Raw genomic sequence first — 19857 nt, 5'->3', positions numbered from 1 at the left:
TAATCTTCCTGCAGAACAATGACTACTTTGAGAAGATAGAGAAAAAGATGAGGAGGGATTTGGTTTTGAGATTGTGCAAGAAAGAAATAGAAATGTTAGTTTGGAGTTGGGGTTCTCACTTGAGTGAATAAGGGCCAGTTTTATAGAAAACTGTCGGCATGATATAATAATTGTAGAAAGTTATTTTGATGCAATAATTGTACTGAATTTGCAATGCTACTTTGACTGAAAATTTTTTAAATTGAAGCTGGCATCGTTGATCTCTTGTATCAACGGTCCAGAGCTGTTGCATTAAAAAAAACTATTTTTCTATCGTCGCAAATCAAATTTGTGGCAAATGAAAAAAACCTATGAACTATGACTGTTGACCAAGTCATGATCAACGGTTTGAAAATTAATGTCGCAAATGATATTTGCGGTTTCACAAAAAATATATTTCAGATCTTCGCAAATGTAATTTGTGGCGATTTGTGGACCATTGATCAAGTGGATCAACGGTTCACAAATTTCGCATGTACGGAATATTAAAATATTTTTATAATGCCACAAATGCGTCGACCGATCCACAAATTCCACTTGTGTGGAATTAAAAAAATTATTCATATCGCCGCAAATTTAATTTGTGCTGATATGGGGGTCGTTGATAAGTGGATCAACGGTTCACAAATTTTTTCCATGTGCGGCATTAAAAAAAATTAAAAAATCCTTCACTGCAATTTTTATGTGCCGCAATAGGATTTGAAAAATTGTTTTCGTCACCTTCAAATAACGACCTTTGACATATATTAATCAACGGTCCATCTACGGCTAAAATAAAAAATTCTACCGAAAATCTTAATTTAAAAATTTTTAAGCAGTTGAAAATAAATGTAAAAATATGTCGGATTTTTTTTGCACTGATATTTTCACTTGCATCGACCCTTATATTATCCACATATCCTGCGCAGCACTACTTTTGTGATTTTTTTGGTTTTAACATTATTTCGAGAAATTCGCCCTACTAACCAAGAACTCTCAATTAAAAAAAATCTTAACTAAAGTAGTGATGCAATACTAAAGATGCAGAAAAAAAAAGAAAATTTTCAGCTATTATCGAAATTGATGTAAAAGGAGCGTCATGAATTATTTTTTTTGTTTTTCATTAACCAATTCTAGTAATGTTGATGGAATTGGCTATTCCAACCAATTTGAACCAGTATCTTTTGTTGCCTCGTCAAATCGGCCTCATCTTTGTGGAGTGAACTAGAGCCTTCATCGTATCATGGAACTTAGTGGTGGCAATTTTTCAAGTCGGATCTTGAGAAACTAGCAAATCAATCTTCAATAATTGTATTAAAAACTAAACAACCTTCACATTAATATCCCAATCTATACTTTCCGACAAGACACCACTTATATCTTCAATTCCTAGAGATAAGAAAATTTATGTAATCTTTTAAAGATTGGAGATTAAGTTGATAAGATGGCACATCCAAATTTTTTGAATGGATTTATCATTCAATGTGAGATTAGATTTTGTCAGGATTAGAGACTAGAGATTGAGTCGAGATTTTAAGTCTGAGAGGAAGAAGATAAAGGAAGAAGAAGAAGAAAATGAAAAAGTAAAAGAAGAATGAAGAAGAAGAAACGGCAAAAGAAAAAAGGAAAAAAAAAATAAAACTTATCTTTTGTGAAGGATTGAGAGGCTTTATTCTTTTTGGTCTCATGAATTTACTTTTATGTCCTCAATAAATTTGGATTATTTTGGGTATAACAATTAGTTAACAGAATGTGATAACTTTTGTGTTAGTTTTCTCCATTCCGTCAAATATTGTAGTTAAGTGAAATGGATTTGTAGTTTTGGGATTTATGTGTCCCACTTTGAACTTGAAGGATACAAGTGGAAATCGGGTTAAAGTTAAATGGTACAAAGTGGAATTAACCATTTTAAGTTTTAGCATTTTTTCTAAATAACTTTTTTTTCAACAACAATAATTTTACTATTTTGATTTGAAATCTTAACCCTGTGCTATTTATAGTGTATATATATATATATATATATATATATATTTGAAGACAACTTTTTAGCTTGAGCCTTCTATTGAGCCTTTTAACTCAATTTATTTTTCTAAAATTTTGAATTATTTGATTCATAATAATTTTTTTCAACATTTGAATAGATACTATCATAATTGTATCATATATATTTGGAAAGTTCTGACCTGTCATATGGCCATCCTATTTAAATGCACTTGTCCTACATAATATAATCATACAAAACTATAATATACCACTTAAAATTAGAAACGGATGCAAATTTCAAAAAGTCTAAGCCTCCCATTAAGCCTTCAACTCCTCAATCTATTTTTTTTTTAATTTTGAGTTATTTTATTCATAATAAATTCTTTTCAACATTTGAATAGATATTACTGTAATTGTTCATTAGATTTACAAAGTTCTTAAGTCTTAACTAACACATAGCAATCCTATTTAAATGTACTGAGCCTACCTAATATAGCCTAGGGGTGCAAACGAGCCGAGCTCGAGTTAATTTTGTGAAGCTCAAACTCGAGCTCGAGCTCGACGAGCTCAAAATATTTCAAGCTCGAGGTCGAGTTTAAAAAATAAAAAAATAATTATTATTATTTATTTTTACAAAATAAATAATAATTATTTATTTTTAAAAATAAATAAAACAATAATTTTTTTAACAAATAATAAAATATTAGGGATATATATATGTAATTTTACTATTAAAATAAAAAATAAAAAATAAAAAATATATATATAATTGAGCCAACGAGTTTAATGTTTTTGAGCTCGAACTCGAGTTTAACATCGACTTAATTAGCTCGAATTCGATATTGACGAGCTCGTATTCGAGCCGCTCGCGATCGGTTCGCGAGCAGCTCGATTCGCGAAACACCCCTAATATAGTCAGAGAAACTATAATATACAACTTAAAATTGGAAACAGATACAAATCTTAAAAAGAAACATCCAAATTTTTACATTACAACATTTTAATTTCAATTTAAATATGCAATTGTATCACTTAAATTTGAAAAGTTTCTACCTATCATATGGTAATACTAATCTTACCTGATATAATTAATATACTACTCTCATATTCCTTGGAAAAGATATGAGTCTAACAAGGGCAACATGAATATTCCTATATTACAATAAGGTAACTTCAACATGCAAATATTATGAAAAATAGATAATATAATCTAAATGCTTACAATTTATCCTTAGGAAATAAACTACACTACATTAATGAATTTATCCTTTTGCCCATTACTTTTCTTATCACATTTCTTGATTCATGAGTTTTGACATATCAATATCTATCATATAAGAGAAAATATTTTCATTCTAACGATTCAATTCAAATTTTGGCTCTAATCTTTATTTGTTGGTTCACAAAATGAATGAAAATTATAAAATACATCTAAAATCTTTTTTCCCAAACAACTAATATTCAATTTTATTAATCCTTTTAGTTGTAATTAAATTCTTAAAAGCATATGCTTTTATTTTTTCTTCTAATTCAAAGTGCACCACAAAAGTAAAATAAAAACTTGAAATGGAGACTCAAATATACGAGGTGTCACAAGAAAAAAATATAAGTTGTATTATATTAAATTTTCAATTCAAACAGCACATAAAATTGTTAGATTAGCAAATGAGAATAGCAATTTAGAAATTTTTAGCATAAACATAAAGCACATTAATTTAGACTATTTACAATGAAAGCTGGAAGTGTTTAGTATGTGAAATGTTAGAAAAATGTCAGGTCTAAATTTGAACCGGTTATTAATTGCTTTTCATTTATATATTTATTTTGAAAACACTTGAAAACTTATTTGATTATCTAAAAGAAATAAAGAATAACATCAACTTAGTACACGCATAATCAATCATTAATAGACCATATCATGCATTATTAAGTAACCATTGGATTTTCCCTTTTGTTTTGTTTATTGAGTTTCATTGAGATTCTAACCCTTGTAACAAGAAAAGGTAAAAGTGGGCTTATGATATAAAAACTTGCTATTGCAATACTAATATCCATGTTAGTTGAATTACGTTTAAGGAGCAAGCAAATATTGGGTTAGTGACCCGAAATTGAGATGAAGTACATCTATAGTTTCAAATATTTCTTTGGTTAGTTAATGAAAAAGATACTGTGATTTATGTTTTGCAAACTATAGTATTAGTGTTCTTTTGTTTTTTTAGAATCCATTTTGAATTATAATTATTTGTATGTTAATTTCATAAATCCCATTAGATAGGCTATTTCAACAAGTTAATTTGCTATATATAGCAAGGTCTAGATCCACTTCTTTATCTCATTGGATATTTATTATTCTATCAGCATTAAATCAATTGTTTATAGCTTTTATTGGTGTTAAGTTGATTTTTTTATTTACTAATTTAGACATATAAAAAGTATGTTTTTGATATATCCACATGCGCATGCTATATGTGTGTATATATAATATTCGAAGGAAAGCTATATAGTAACTAAATTCTATCGAGATGAACTTAAATAAACAAGAATGTATTACGATGGTACATTTGAGGAATGTTTCAGGAATTTTTGCAAATTTTTTTCAATGGATATTTATAGAAAATTTCAAAGATGTAATATTTTATGAAAGCTTAAAATGATCCCACTTATTAGAATTTTGCCCTTGAAGTTGGCAAAAACTTTGAGATGGTGATGATATTGGTCATGAATTGGGAAAAATAGGATTGAGAGGTAGAAGAAAGACAATCAGTAGGATAGAGGAAGTATGCCAAGAGAAGGAATAGATAAGTTTACAAAGTTAGGGAAGAGATGAAATTATTGAGTGAAAGATGAGGGATTGTAAGACTTGCATGGTTAGAGGAATGTGATGGATTTCAAGGACGGGAAACGTAGGGTTGCTGGATAAGAGGAGAACAGTTGGGACAGGAGAATAGTAGCTAGGAATGTGATGGATTTCATGGGGGGAGAATAAAGAAGATGGGGTTGGGGGTAAATCCCCCCACTTATAATTAAACAAAATATAATATATATCTATAGAATGAATTGAATAACGTGATATTTTTTTGTGAGAAAATGATGAAGTTTTATCATCAATATATTATGGTAAAGTGGTTATTTATTATGTTAGTTTACTTAATTTTTTCACATATTATATGTTTTTTTTAAAAAAAAATTGTAATTAGTTTAGATTTTGATGTAGTATCAAATATGGAAAAATGAGTTCAAAAGATCAAAGCAATTATTAACATTATTTCACATTCAAGATTTTTTACTAAAAATTAAAAAATGATTAGTTAAACCATTATTAATGTTATACATATAGACAACGTAAGATAAAATATAGAAATTATCATGATAGCGAGGCCATATAGGTACATCCATGAGGTTGTGGGAATGGGCCGAGATAGGTGTAGGGGTGAGGGTGGGGGAAACGGGATGGACGGAGATAGAGATAAGACTAGAAGGTTAGCGAAGTATCATAAAGGGGAGGGAGAGAATAGCAAGAAACATGTGATTATAACATAAGATAAATAGCGAAGAGGGGAATGAGGAGGAAGGTAATGATGTATGTATTTGCATATGTTTTGGATCTTTAGGAGGAAGGTAATAATGTATGCATTGGACGCATATTTTGGAATATGTGTTGTTACCTTATTTGGGTATTTTTTTCTATTTTATTTTTGTTGTTTTCTTTTCCTTTTTTAATGTAGTTATTTTAACAAAATATTATGGTATTGATTATGAGAAAACTTTTGCTCCAGTTGCTCTTTTGGATGTGAAGAATGCAATTTCTTAATGGTGATCTTGCTGATAAAATTATATGAAACCACCTTTTGGTTTTCCTCATCCTTCTCATAGATTTTATCGTCTTCTCCGGGCCTTGTATGGATTTAAACAAGCTCCCTGAGCTTGGTTTGCCAAGTTTAGTTAGACACTTGTTAAATTGGGTTTTGCATCTATTCCTTATTATTCTGCACCGCATGATGGCAACTGGTACCATCCTGTTACTTCTCTATGTTGATGATATGATTATCACTAGCGATGATTTGGAAGGGATTTAACCATTCAAGCAATCTCTGAATCAAAAATTTGAAATGAAGGATTTTGGATTTCTTAATTATTTCTTGGGTCTTGAGCTATCTTTGGATACCAATGGCTGCTGCTTATCCCATGAAAACACATGTTTCTAATCTCTTGACCTCTGCTGTTTTGATAGATAGTAAAATTATATCTACTCCAATTGAAACGAATACTCATCTTTCTCCCATGATGGCACATTGTTGGATGATCCTACACAATATGGTCGTCTAGTTGGTAGTCTCGTCTATCTAACTGTTAGCCAACATGATATTGCTTATGCCGTTCATATTGTCAGTCAATTCATGAGTGCTCCTTGTTTTGCTCACGCTGCAATTCTTAGAATTCTTCACTATGTCAAAGGCACCCATTTTCATGGACTTCATTTTTTGACCCATTCATCTTTTGAACTCCGTGCCTACTTTGATGCTGTTTAGGCTTGCAACCCTACTAATCATCGTTCTACTATTAGTTTTTGTTTTTTTTTTTTTTGGTGATTCTTTAATTTTTTGGCATAGCAAAAAATAATCAGTCACTGTCTGCTCTAGTTTTGAAGCTGAACATTGAGCTCTAACTGATACTTCTAGCTTTGTTGGTTGCTTGAAGACATGGGTGTTATGCATTCTTCTCCTATTACCATTTATTATGATCGCACATAATGATGCTTTCCATGAGTGCCCCAAATACATCGAGATTAATTGTCATTTTGTGTGGCAATACCTTGTCTGTGATATTTTGAGTCTATCCTTCATTTGTTCATCGGACCAAATTGCTTATCTCTACACAAAAGCACCATCTCTCAGTCGTTTCCATGATCTTGTGTGCAAACTCAATTTGGTTTCCTTGCAACTACCTTAAGTTTGAGAGGATGTTAATGTAAACAAAATATGAAATTGATAAAATCCAAAAAAAAAATTGCTATAAATTCTATTCAATCAAGCATGTCTCTCAAAATATGCTTGACTATCATATGAAATTCAGAGAGAAAGACAATAAGAGTGATGGCAAGTGTAGGAAAGGAGGAGGTGGTAGATGGCAGGTTAAAGGTCCCAAGAAGAGCGTTAGGAGGAGTGAGATGCATTGAGAGAAGAGGGTTAAGAGGAGTGAGATGTGATGGAGACTAGTAGGGCAATTGATGGGGAGGGAGGAGATAGGTGTCCAAATAGGGGAGAGAGGTGGGGTTGGTTGTTGATAAGGAAAGAGATGTTGATGCATGGGTGATTGGATATTTTGGAACATTTTTTTTTGGTGTGTGTGTGTTTTTTTTTTGGGAAAATTTAGGTAGTTTTGGATGTTCATTTGTAGTTTTGGAAGAGTTATTTTGAAAGAATATCTTACAAAAATACAGTGTTTGGCCAAAACAAACAAATTCAGATATGCAATAAACCTTGATAAAACATTTATCTTTTGTTCATTAGTTCTTAAAAGTTATAAACCTAAGAGAGTTTTGAAAAGCTACAAGTGTAAGGGAATAGTACTTATTTTGAAATAGCATAAATTTTATGATGAACGACTATTTTTTATCTCGTTATTTCCTAATTAAGTTTAAATAAATAGTTAAGCCTTTGTCCTTTTATAAGAAAGTAATACTCTTTCTTTTGAGATTGTATCAACATCTTTGGCATCAAAAGCAGGCAAGATTTTGTCAAGGACATCCTGGAGCTCTCTCTCTCTCAGCAACTTCTTGATGTGGAGATAGATCACAAGTACATGGATACTCAACATCATGCCCCGTTAATTTCACACCTGCACAAATATGCAAACTTACATGGAAACAGAGAGTTTGCAAGGACAGAATCCAACCATGAGCAACTTATTGACCGATTTAAACATATTTATTTGCCTGACACAGCAAGGAGTCACACAGCATCAACTGAGGCTATCTACATCAGGAATAGGTACAAGGAGAGTCCCTCAACAAACTTTTTTACCCAAACACTTTCATCAGTTTTTCTAATTTTAGGATTCTGATCTCTTTCTAGCACATCTTATAATTCACAATAGGTTTTAGCTAGTCATCTATCTAATAGCTGACAAATTGACCAAAATGCAGACAAAACTTCCTATCAATTCAAATGAGAGATTAAATGACCTTAAGACATAATCATTAGAGTTGCTTTATGCTAGTGTGAATTTTAACGAGTTTCTGTGGAAAAGAATTCTTCGAATTTTTTCGAGCTAGCCCGGCATAATATTTGCAGGACACAAATCATATACCAACACTTAGCATTTGTCAATTTAACAAGAACTTAGAAAGTAGTGCTGCAGTACCAAAAGCAATTCATAAGAGTGTGCTATGCTAAACATTCAATGATTCTCCTGTTATTTATAGGAGGCAAAACCAGAACACATCCAGGGTGTACTGACCAACAGGTAGAGCGACAAGGTTTTTTGGTTAGGTGGCCAGGGGTGCCAATTTTCTTGTAGAAGATGTTTATTCCTCAAAAGTAGAAGATAAAACCAAAATGATCCCAGAACTCATAATTGGCAAAGAAATAAACTACTAAATGGTGTAATACTTCATACACTCTAGAGCTACAGCCACGAATGATGTGAATCCCAAAGGTTGTGTAAGGTGATCCTTTTGGAGAACTAAATGCTGAAAGGAAGAAACTACTGCATCAAATATACACAACGTGGCATACAGCAAAAATAAAAAATCGAGTTGCATTTTTGAGAAAACCCAATCAAGCGAAAACTTAGGCAATTGCGGAGGAGGTGGTGTGATATTGGTGGTGCTACTGAAGATAAATCATAGGATGGCTCAAGTTCTTCGGTAAGGCATTGGACATCCATTCCAGCCTCGATTCAGATGAACTTGGTTCAACATCCAACCAAATTCAAATTTAATCCCCAAATGGTTTGGTCTAGCATCACAATCCAATAGATGGCAGGATAAAGCTCTTTTAAATTAAAGTTGGCTTTGGATGGGATGTTAAACGAAAGTTCATCTAGATCGGGGTTTCCTTGAAATGCAACCCAGTTCTTGCCCATAGAGGTTCTCTCTTGTATACTCTCTTTTTGTACAAATCATAGCAGCCACAGTAGATATAAGCAGTAAGTCGGCAAGTGTTTGGGTGCAAGATAAAGACCCAAACACTACGAGAAACTTCTATTCAGGATTGAAACTAGAGACAGGTAACTCCAGAAACAAGACCTACCAACCAATTAAGAAGGAAACGAAGTCTGCCAAAGACAAAGATTAGTTTGCTATTACACGAGTATTGATAACACTTCGACACAAGAAATATAGTGTAAAACCTTGACAAATAAGCTATATAAATAGATGAATTACGCTAGTCAAAATATTCCATCACCACTAATCAAGGCATTTACCCATCTCATTAATGCATAGAAGACTATATCAGTAATATAAAACCCTGAGTTATAGCCATTTGCAGTACGAGTCTGTCTGAATTTCAAGAAAGAATGGAATAACTCACCTTATCTAGCAATATTACATCCTCCTCTTCAACCAGAAATCCATTGCACACTGACTGGTTACAAGTTCTACAAGGGTCATACCATATCCGAATACATCCGTCTTCTCCAAAGGCTTTCCAGTTATTCAGGGGCAATGTGTCCCGTAGTTCCCCAGACTTGAGTCCTAATGTGTTAGTTTTGTACCCACTGAAGAAAGCTTCAAAGTCATCATCCAGATGGATGTTGCCAGCCTTCAAATCTTGGTGTACAATTTTGTATTGCAATGCTCATGCAAGTACTCCAGGACATGTGCTGTATGAAAGTAAATTCATTTCTACTAAGTCAATCAAGGCCTTTCTCTCCCGGTCTGTGGTCTATCATGGGCACAAATAGATATTTTACAATCACTGAAAGGTCATTGTTATCACCGCAAATTATGCCCAATAATAGCTAGCAAAGGCAACATATATCTCTCATTTCCACCTCAGTGACTAATAGTACCTTAACAAACAATAATAAATAATGATTAGTATTCGTGATATGGATTCAATATTTCCATTCTATGGTGGGTATCTTTTTTCAGTATATTAATTTACTGCATAAAGTAGGAAAAAATGTTGTGATGAAATGCTTCAGAAAACTAAACTAGCTACAGAGAATGGATGCTACTAGAAAAATCCAAGTATAGAAAATTTTTATCACAAACTTTTTTTTCTGAATTCAGAAATAAGATTAGTTTTCCCATCTTACAATTTGGATATTGTTGCACAAAATTTGAAATCCTCCATTATAAGCTATTAGAAAAGAACCTTTATCATTTCCAAATAATTAAGTCATCTGCAGGACAGTATCTTTTTCAATGTGATTTGAAGACCTGCCCTTAAAATTCTCACAAACTGATGTTGTGAAAGGTGTGATTACGGTTTAGACTCATCCATCTGAAAATAGTAAGATAGCAATCAATGGACATTGAATCATAACAGGGCACCATATAGCTTTTCCCCCATGAGTGCTATATCCCAATCATGAAAGAAAGAGATTAAATATTAATAACTTAAAATTGAAATTATGTTCTCTGTGAAATTGAATAAACTTGATTTTAACCTCTTATCATACCTTACAACCTGAATAAGATTGCATGATGAGTTAGATCCAAAAAGCAAAAAAATAAGGGCTAGCCCTGGTTTTGCTGAAGTTCGACATTCAAATTGAGAGGTGGGAGCATTCTGGTTTCATTTCAATATCTATTTCTTTTTCTTTTTTTTTTTTTTAAATCGTCTCTCAGATGTGAAAATTTGATTTTTAAACTATCACAAATTTAATGACAGCTTAACTCCATGCATGTGAACACAGGATGGAAGAATAATACTTTCTGAGCTAAACTTAAGCTGAATTTGGAATAATACTAACTCAGAAAGCATTTCTTAAACTCATTCTACAAACATTTCTACAAGGCCTCATTTAAATCTCCACCACAGGACAAAAGTTAAGTTGTCAACATGAGCAAGAAGAATTATTCTTCTTAATGGCATCCAAAAAACATGCTACCGTCATTCTCTTTGCAACACATGATCCCATTGCAAATTAGTGCATGCAGTATCAAAGCCATACAAATAAAATCTGCATGGAAGAGCTATATGGCAGATCAACAAAAGATCACTTCTCAATGTTGTTTATAAGTCACTAGACAGTTTACTTCTTCCACAGCCAATAGAAATAATCCATCACTTTCAAGCACAGGTTACTTAACAACATAAAATTATAGAGCCATCAAATTTGTTCCCAGGAGAGATTAAGAAATAGTCTTAACCACTTTAACTGATTTCTCTCGTATAAAATTCATGATGACTATTTCCTTACATTTTAATACCTGATTAATTGTCTCTATCCAGTTTGAGCTGACATCAAATCATCACACTGCAATTCAGATTCCACCCCTCTCCTGCTCCACCTACAAAGAAAAGAACAAGAAAAAAGAAATTGGTTGATAGGATGAGCCAGTAAAACTTTCTCTTTTTTTTCCCTGACCATTGCTGATGGTGACCTAATAGAAGTACAGTATTGCAATAAAAACCTTTCTTTAGTTACTATTGCAACTTAGGAACAACCAAATATTAATATTGAAGAATCCCATAATCATGTCTATTGTTAATCAACAGCCAAGCGGATTTATGGATGAGGAGAACTATATGAAAAAAAAACAGAGAATTTCTGGGATAAAGTATTCTAAGTTATTGCAAGGGAATGATATTTTTGCTACACTTCCACTAAATGTCTATATAACTTAGTACAGCATTAAAAATTAAAGGGAAAAACAATCAGAATACTTTTTGCTGGATCATACTTAAAAAGTTCAGGTTCAGTCAAATGCTGTGAAAAAAATCAATGGCCATGACTATGGACATCAAAATATGAATCCAAAGCAAGAAACTGGTCTAGAAAGTTTGTACACTTTTGAACCGGTGGAACTTTTGGCTCCATTTAGCAATTGAAATAAAAGTAACTATTTTATCATTCTTACATGAAAAAATTTCCTCAAAATTATAGAAGTGCAGCTTGAAACTTTTCTAGAAATTGAATATCACAAACTACATTGCAGATGATGTTTAATTCTTTACACTCAACAAATTCAAATAGTAATTATCCGAACTGAACTTAAAAGGCAAGCTAAAGTACCAACACCCATGAAAAATGAAGAAAAAGAGCCTGTACAATTTACCACTTAAGTGACATGCCACATTGAAGTTCTCCATGAAAAGATAAAGAAGAAGTCTTGAGAAGAAGTCTTGAGAAGAAGTCGTGCAAATCCAATTAACTGCACCAACTGTCTGTGAACTGATACACCTAACAATTGAACTTCCCTAAGGAATGCAGCTTCACCACCAGACCGATGCTCTCTGAGGTATTTCACAAAATATCACCAAGAGGCCTCCTCTAAACAAAGATGATAAGTGACAAAAGGATCAAATGTGAACCTTATTAACATTTCTACCAGCAAATTAAACATCAGGGGCCAAAAAACTGCACGACCAACATGTTACAACTAATGTGAAGGTCCTCTTTGTCCCCCATCCATGAACTTCTTGCTATCGGGATCAATCTTCAGCATCAAAAAAAGCACAGAAGGATTGTTCTGATTCGCAGCAGATAAATCAAGTAAAATGGAAAACGTAGATGCATCCAGCAAGAATCCTCTATGGACCATTTCTTCATGATAGACCATCGCATCATCATAATGACCTCCCTTAAGGAGTCCTTGCAGAATGACATTGTATGTAACACTATTTGCCAAGCAACCCTTCTCTTCCATTTTTTCAATGAGCTCTTTACCCTCGATGAGCAGACCTTCTGAAAGCAGGCCAGCAATCATGGTGTTGTATGTTATGACATTAGGGTCCAATCCTTTAAGGGAGAGATTGTTGAAAAGATCTCGAGCACTATCGAGCCTCTTGCTTTTGCACAACCCATCAAGGATGATATTGTACATTTCTATGTGTAGATTTGTTCCATCAGTTTCCATTGCATGGAATAACTGCAATGATTCATCGATATGTCCAGTCTTGCATAACCCATCCAACATCACGCAGTAAGTGTGAAAATTAGGCTTCATGCCAGAAGCTTGCATCTCATTGAAAATTTCTAGTGCACCAAGATACCTTCCTGAACTAAATAACCCTTGTAAGACAGTGGTATAAACAGCAATATCAGGTGTTAAACCTTTATGCTGAATCTCTCGAAAGAGATTCATGGCTGCTTCCACTTTATTGGCCTTGAAATAGGCATTTATCAGAATACCATAGCCATGGAGATTGGGTGTAAGCCGCTAGCAACCATGGTATTGAAAACTCTACTTGCGTCATCTATTCGCCTCTGTAAACAGTACCCATCCATTAAGGAACTGTATGTGACCAGGTCGGGATTTTGACCTTGCTGAACCATGATGTGCACTACCTCTTCAGCATCTTCTATATGCCCTTCCTTACACAGTGCATCCACCACTATATTGAAAGTAAAAACATCTGGAACAATATTATGAACCTTCATCTCAGCAAAGAGCTTGTCAACATCCTTCCATCTGCTTAAGTTGCACAGACCATGAATCAAACAATTGTAAGTGACAACATTCGGGGGAATGTCCTTTTCAATCATCTCCTGTAAGAGGGCAAGAGCTTCATCAACCATTTTATCCTTGCACAAGCTGTCAATGACAGTATTGTAAATAATTGCAGTAGGCTTACAAGGGCTTCCTCGTTTTTCCATTGCTCTGAGGAATTCAATCGCTGTTTGAGTGTTTCCTGCCTTACAGAGCCCATCTATCACAATGCCCAACATAGTTTCATTGGGTTTACAAAGTTTTTCCTTGATTATCTTTTTGAACAATTCTTGCGCCTCAGGAACCTTGTGTTCTCGAAAGAGTCCCTTAAGTAAAGTGCCAAAGGTGACCACATTAGGAACAAAACCACGTTTGAAGAAGCCAGACAATGTAGAAAAAGCTAAATCCACTCGGCCCACAACGCAGTAACAGTTAATCACAAGAGTGAGGGTGTAATCATCAATAGGAATGCCCTTGGCAGACATATCTCTAAAAAGGGAAATAACTGAAGAATAATGATTCTTCATCTTAACAATACAAGTCAGCAGTTGATTGAATTGAATAACAGAAGGCAGAGGCCTCATCCGGACCATCCGCTCGAACAAGCTCAAAGCATCATCAAGACTGTTGACATTATTAATATCATTCCTTAATTCAGGTTGAAATTTCAGAGCTTTTTCAGAAGAACTCTTAAATTTACTACTAATAGCAGAATAAAAAGCCAAATGGGGTTTATGGTTTGGGAATGCAGAGAGGAATGATGCAAGAGTAGTACAACCTGCAGGAGCAGGAGTACCTAATGAAGCCGCTGCTCCGTGAGACCGAGCAATGGAAACAATCGCCGCAGAAGAAGCTCTTCTCTGCATCGTCACCGTCTTCATCATCATCATCGCCATCGTCTTCCGGTCTGAAATGAACTAATTACTGGGATTTTTGAGGCAAATTCTGAAGCTCGGTTGTTGAAAATTATTTTCAGAGGTATTCGTCGAACTATAGGAAGTTCTTTTCTCCTTTTCAGATATTTTAATGTAATATGCCCTACTTTTGGCTCAGATAATTACTTCCTCCTGCCTCCTTTCAACTGAGCCGTTGAAAAAAAAAGTGTGAACCATTATTGATTTCAAAATGTAATTTTGTAAAAATAATTTCAAAATTATATTTAAATAATTATTCTATGAAGGTCAACGAAGAATTTCAAAATTTGAATTTTCCTATTCACATCCGACTCAATACCAAGTATATTTGATCAACAACGAAGTTGAACCTTTGATTAAATTACGTGCAAGTTCGAGTCAAATAGTTTGACTAAATTATATCCCTAAACTTGCCTAAATAAAATTTGCTACATGGCTCAAAAATTTTTACTTAATGGGGTAGTATTTAATTACTCTAAAAAATATATCTTTTCTGTGTTCAAATATAACTACTATCAAGTTTAACTTAATCAAGTGTTGCAATAATAACAACAATATCATCGTTCATAATTAATAATAATATCATCTCACCCGCTTTTTACAAAATAGCCTCTTTTTTTATTATTATATTAAAAAAGGGGTTTGGGCATTGCTAGGCTTTTGATTGAGCTTTAACATCCGACACTGTGACGACGTCGTGGTAATTGAGAAAGCAATAAAAGCGCAATTGCCTGAATTTTACCTCTGAAAATAAACAGATTAAATAATCTTCCAAAATACAAATTACACATTTAATCTAAAAAACAAATAGTAAATAATCATCTACTAAGGACTATTGACACTCAGATTGAATAATCAAACAGCAGCATAATATGTATAGCTTAAAATAATTGTAAATATTATAAAATAATTACTAATAAAACTTTTAAATAAACTAACATTTATAACAACAGGCAGCACTATTCTGCACTTCTTCAAAAATTATTTTTCTGATCCACCACTTTTTTCGTCACTCGAATGACAATGCTACTCGATTCACCATTTTTTTCAATCTATGCCATCATTGAAATGATAATGCCACTCGATTCATCACTTTTCTGATCAGAGGATAATGAGAGATAATCTTCCTGCGGAACAATGGCTACTTTGAGAAGATAGAGGAGAAGATGAGGAGGGATTTGGATTGGGGATTGTGCAAGAAAGAAAATAGAAATGTTAGTCTGAAGTTGGGGTTCTCACTTGAGTGAATAAAGGCCAGTTTTATAGAAAACTGTCGGCATGATACAATAATTGTAGAAAGTTATTTTGATACAATAATTGTACTGAATTTGCAATGCTACTTTGACTGAAATTTTTTTTTAAAATTGAAGCTGGCATTGTTGATCTCTTGTATCAACGGTCCAGAGCTGCTGCATTAAAAAAAACTATTTTTCTATCGCCGCAAATCAAATTTGCAGCAAATGAAAAAAAACCTATGAACTACGACCGTTGATCATGATTTGATCAACAATTTGAAAATTAATGTCGCAAATGATATTTGCGGTTTCACAAAAAATATATTTCAGATCTTCGCATATGTAATTTGCGGCAATTTGTGGACCATTGATCAAGTGGATCAATAGTTCACAAATTTCGCATGTACGGAATATTAAAAAAATTTTATAACGCCACAAATGTGTCGACCGGTCCACAAATTTCACTTGTGCTAAATTAAAAAAATTATTCATATTGCCGCAAATTTAATTTGTGCCGATATGGGGCCGTTGATAAGTGGATCAACGGTTCACAAATTTTTTCCATGTGCGGCATTAAAAAATTAAAAAATCCTTCACTACAATTTTTATGTGCGGGAATAGGATTTGAAAAATTGTTTTCTTCACCTTCAAATAATGACCTTTGACATATATTAATCAACGGTCCATCTACGGTTAAAATAAAAAATTCTATCGAAAATCTTAATTTAAAAAACTGTTAAGCAGTTGAAAATAAATGTAAAAATATTTCGGATTTTTTTTTTGCACCGATATTTCCACCTGCATCGACCCTTATATTATCCACATATCCTGTGCAGCACTACTTTTGTGATATTTTTTGGTTTTAACATTATTTCGAGAAATTCGCCCCGCTAACCAAGAACTCTCAATTAAAAAAAAAATCTTAACCAAAGTAGTGATGCAATACTAAAGATGCAGAAAAAAAGAAAATTTTCAGCTATTATTGCATCTTACAAAATGGCATCTTAAATCCATGCATGTGAAGACAGTATAGCAGAATAATAATTTCTGAGCTAAACTTAAAGCTAAATTTGGTATAGCACCAACTCAGAAAGCATAAATTAAGTTCATTCTACAAATATTTCTACATTGCCTTGTTGGAATCTACACCACAGGACACAAAAATAAATTTTTGACAAGAGCAAGAAGACTGATTCTCCGTAACAGCATCCAAAAACATGCTATCATCATCATCCTCTTTGTAACACAGGACCCGATTCCTGATCAGAGCATGCACTAGCAAAACCAAACAAATAAAATATGCACAGAAGAGCTACATGGCAGATCAACAAAAGAAAACACGGCTTATTTCTTCCACAGCCACTAGAAAAAATCCATCATTCTTAAGCACAAGATACTTAATGAAAACATAATCATAGAGCCAAAGAATCTGTTCCCAAGAGTGATCAAGAAATTAGTACTAATCATTTTAATTGGTTTCTTTCGAATAAAATTCATCATAACTATTTCCAAATATTTTAATCCCTAACAAATTGTTTCTATTCAGTCTGAGCTGACATCAAACCATCACATTCTGCAATACAAATTCCACCCCTCTCCTGCTCCAGTAAAAAAGAACAAGAATACGAAAAAAGAAATTGGTAGGTATGAAACTTGCTAGACTCGAACAAGTGTATTATTAACATTGTGATGAGCCAGTAAGACTTTTTCTTTCTTTCTTTTTTTTTTTTCTTTACCATTGTAGATGGTGACCTAATAGTATGCTTGAATCTTTTTGTTAATGTTGCCATGTGAGAGAGATGAAAGATGTAGCATTGGTAACGTGAACAGATTGTGGTTTACTTAGCTGAAATATGATTTCCTTTTGCCAAATTCTGTTTTCCCATTATTGGTTCCACTGTCGGTCCGGCCCAGTGCCCGCCCAAAATGGTGATCAAATTGCTCCCTTCTCAGATGGTCAACTCTGAAAGACTATTCAGGATGATTGAGCTGTAACCTGTGTTTTAAAATTCGGACCGGACCGCGCAGTCAAACCGGGAACCGGTCCGGTCCGAATCATGCTTAAAAATCGAGTAAGTAAAAATTCGGTCAAAAATCGGGTTTGACCGGAAAAAACCGGATTTTTCCGGTTCAAATAGCATTTAAAAAAAAAACTCAAACTTTTTCAATATTATGTTTTGATCCCTAGATTGTTAAAAATTATTTATATACCTCAAATATTTCATACTTTATCAATATTTTCTTAAAGTTTGGTATTATTTTTCAATTAAGTCCATAATTTTAATTCTAAACTTGTTAATACTCATTAAATAATATAAATTGTTACTTGATTGTTCTAATTTCTTTGTATTTTCTTGTTAAATATATTTAAAACATCAAATATATATGAATATACATTTATTAATATTTACATGTTATTAGGTATTTTACATATAATATTTTAATTTTTAAATAATTTTTAATTATGACGTCATGCGATTCAACGCCTATCGAATCCGGTTGAACCCATTGACCCCTGACCCTTGAGGTTGACCGAGTCGATACTCGGTCCGGTTCTGAAAACATAGACCGTAACTCAATGAGTCCTTATTGATACTTGGTGATATAGTGGTCCAAAAAGATTGCTGGATTAGATATTCAAACTTAATTTGTAACGGAATAAATGATTTCATATGGGTTAATTGATAAGTAATATAATAGGTTTAATTAATTTTTGGATTAATGTTTTCTACATCTTGAGTGTACGTAAAGGTTCATTTATATTAGCAGATGTGGATACATGACACATGTGCAAAAATAAATTTTTAAATTTTAATAAAAACTAGTTTCATACATTAAAACCGGCTAGTGATTAAAAAAGAAAACCTTTACCGCTTTAATATAAGAAAGATTAATTCTTAATTAAATTACATTTGTGGTTTTTTGGAGTTCAAACTCTTAAAACATCCAATTTTGTTTCTAAACATTTCCATTAGCTTCAAATTCACATTAATGCACAGATCCACTTAATTCATATGTAATGCATCATGATTTCTACTTCACAGCCTTCACAGCATGAATTTGATTTTCATTTATGAGATTGGTTTATGTGCTAATGTTACACAAATTACTCAATTCACTTGTTTCTTTCAATCTTGCATGATTTGAAAGCCTGAATTTTTTTTTTACATATTCACCCTTCTAATTTTTTTGTTTATTTGAATATTGAGATCAAGTTTGCATCTGTTCGCCACTTTTGAAGAAGTGGATCTCGTTTGAAGTTGATTTTTTGAAACAAAGAAAAAGAAATGATGAGGCAAAACACATTCAAAGGAACAATTAGTATAACAGAGTTTATCCTTTTTGCAATAATCAAGGCAATCCATTTGCTTCACAAACTAATATGATAAGTCCAAAAAAAAAAAAACCATCGTTACTCTTCTATTCCAGCTAATAGAAAATGCTTTTTAGGATTAAATTATACAATAGTAAGCTTGATTTGAGAACATAATGAAGAAAAATGTCTCCAAGGCATAATAGGTACTCAGTTAAAAATGGGTATATACAGCAACAATGTTTGTTTTGGTAAAACTAACAGAAATCAAAATTGTATATCTAACACAAATCTAATAGAGTACACTACTCACAAACGCATCTTGGCTAGAGATAATACATCCATAAAACCCCTCCCACCAAAACTGGAAGGGAAAGACTAATGCAGTCATCAAAATGTTGAGAGTAAAGAGAAAAAGAAAGGAAAGACTCGTAAACCTGATGTCATTGTGTATACAGGTTACAGAGCAATACACGTAGATGTTGGATTTGGGGCAGGGACGGTCATCAGTATGACCGTCCCTGCACGGTTAAAAATTTGTGCGGCTGAAAATTGGCCCTCAAAATTTTGTGCGGCTGAAATAACACCATGTAACTCGAAATCCGCGCCAAGTGTGGGGCCCACCACTATCTGTTGTGAAAATACATCCTGTGAAAAAAAAGTTACGCGCAGTTGAACCAATGTTACGCGCAGTTGAAATGAGCTAAAATTGGCAGGTGCAACCGTCCCTGCCCCGAGTCCGTAGATGTTGGAGATGGCAGAAGGTTGGAAAGTTCTTCACTGAGA

The 19857-nt window shown here is 33.2% G+C and overlaps 1 protein-coding gene across 1 annotated transcript; it reads right to left on the bottom strand.

The window, feature by feature from the left end:
- Nucleotides 1-9278: 9278 nt before the first annotated feature.
- Nucleotides 9279-14800, bottom strand: LOC113700488 (uncharacterized). The gene is given in 4 exon segments (XM_027220963.2): nucleotides 9279-10017; nucleotides 11387-11467; nucleotides 12236-13332; nucleotides 13335-14800. Coding segments are annotated over 2 exon segments (1944 nt in total). The 5' UTR covers nucleotides 14506-14800; the 3' UTR covers nucleotides 9279-10017; nucleotides 11387-11467; nucleotides 12236-12559.
- Between the last annotated feature and the right edge of the window lie 5057 nt (nucleotides 14801-19857).

Source organism: Coffea arabica, chromosome 7e, assembly GCF_036785885.1.
Source record: "Coffea arabica cultivar ET-39 chromosome 7e, Coffea Arabica ET-39 HiFi, whole genome shotgun sequence".
NCBI classification, from domain to species: Eukaryota; Viridiplantae; Streptophyta; class Magnoliopsida; order Gentianales; family Rubiaceae; genus Coffea; species Coffea arabica.
The sequence above is the reverse complement of the archived record's forward strand: the minus strand, read 5'-3'. Positions and strand labels throughout refer to the sequence as shown.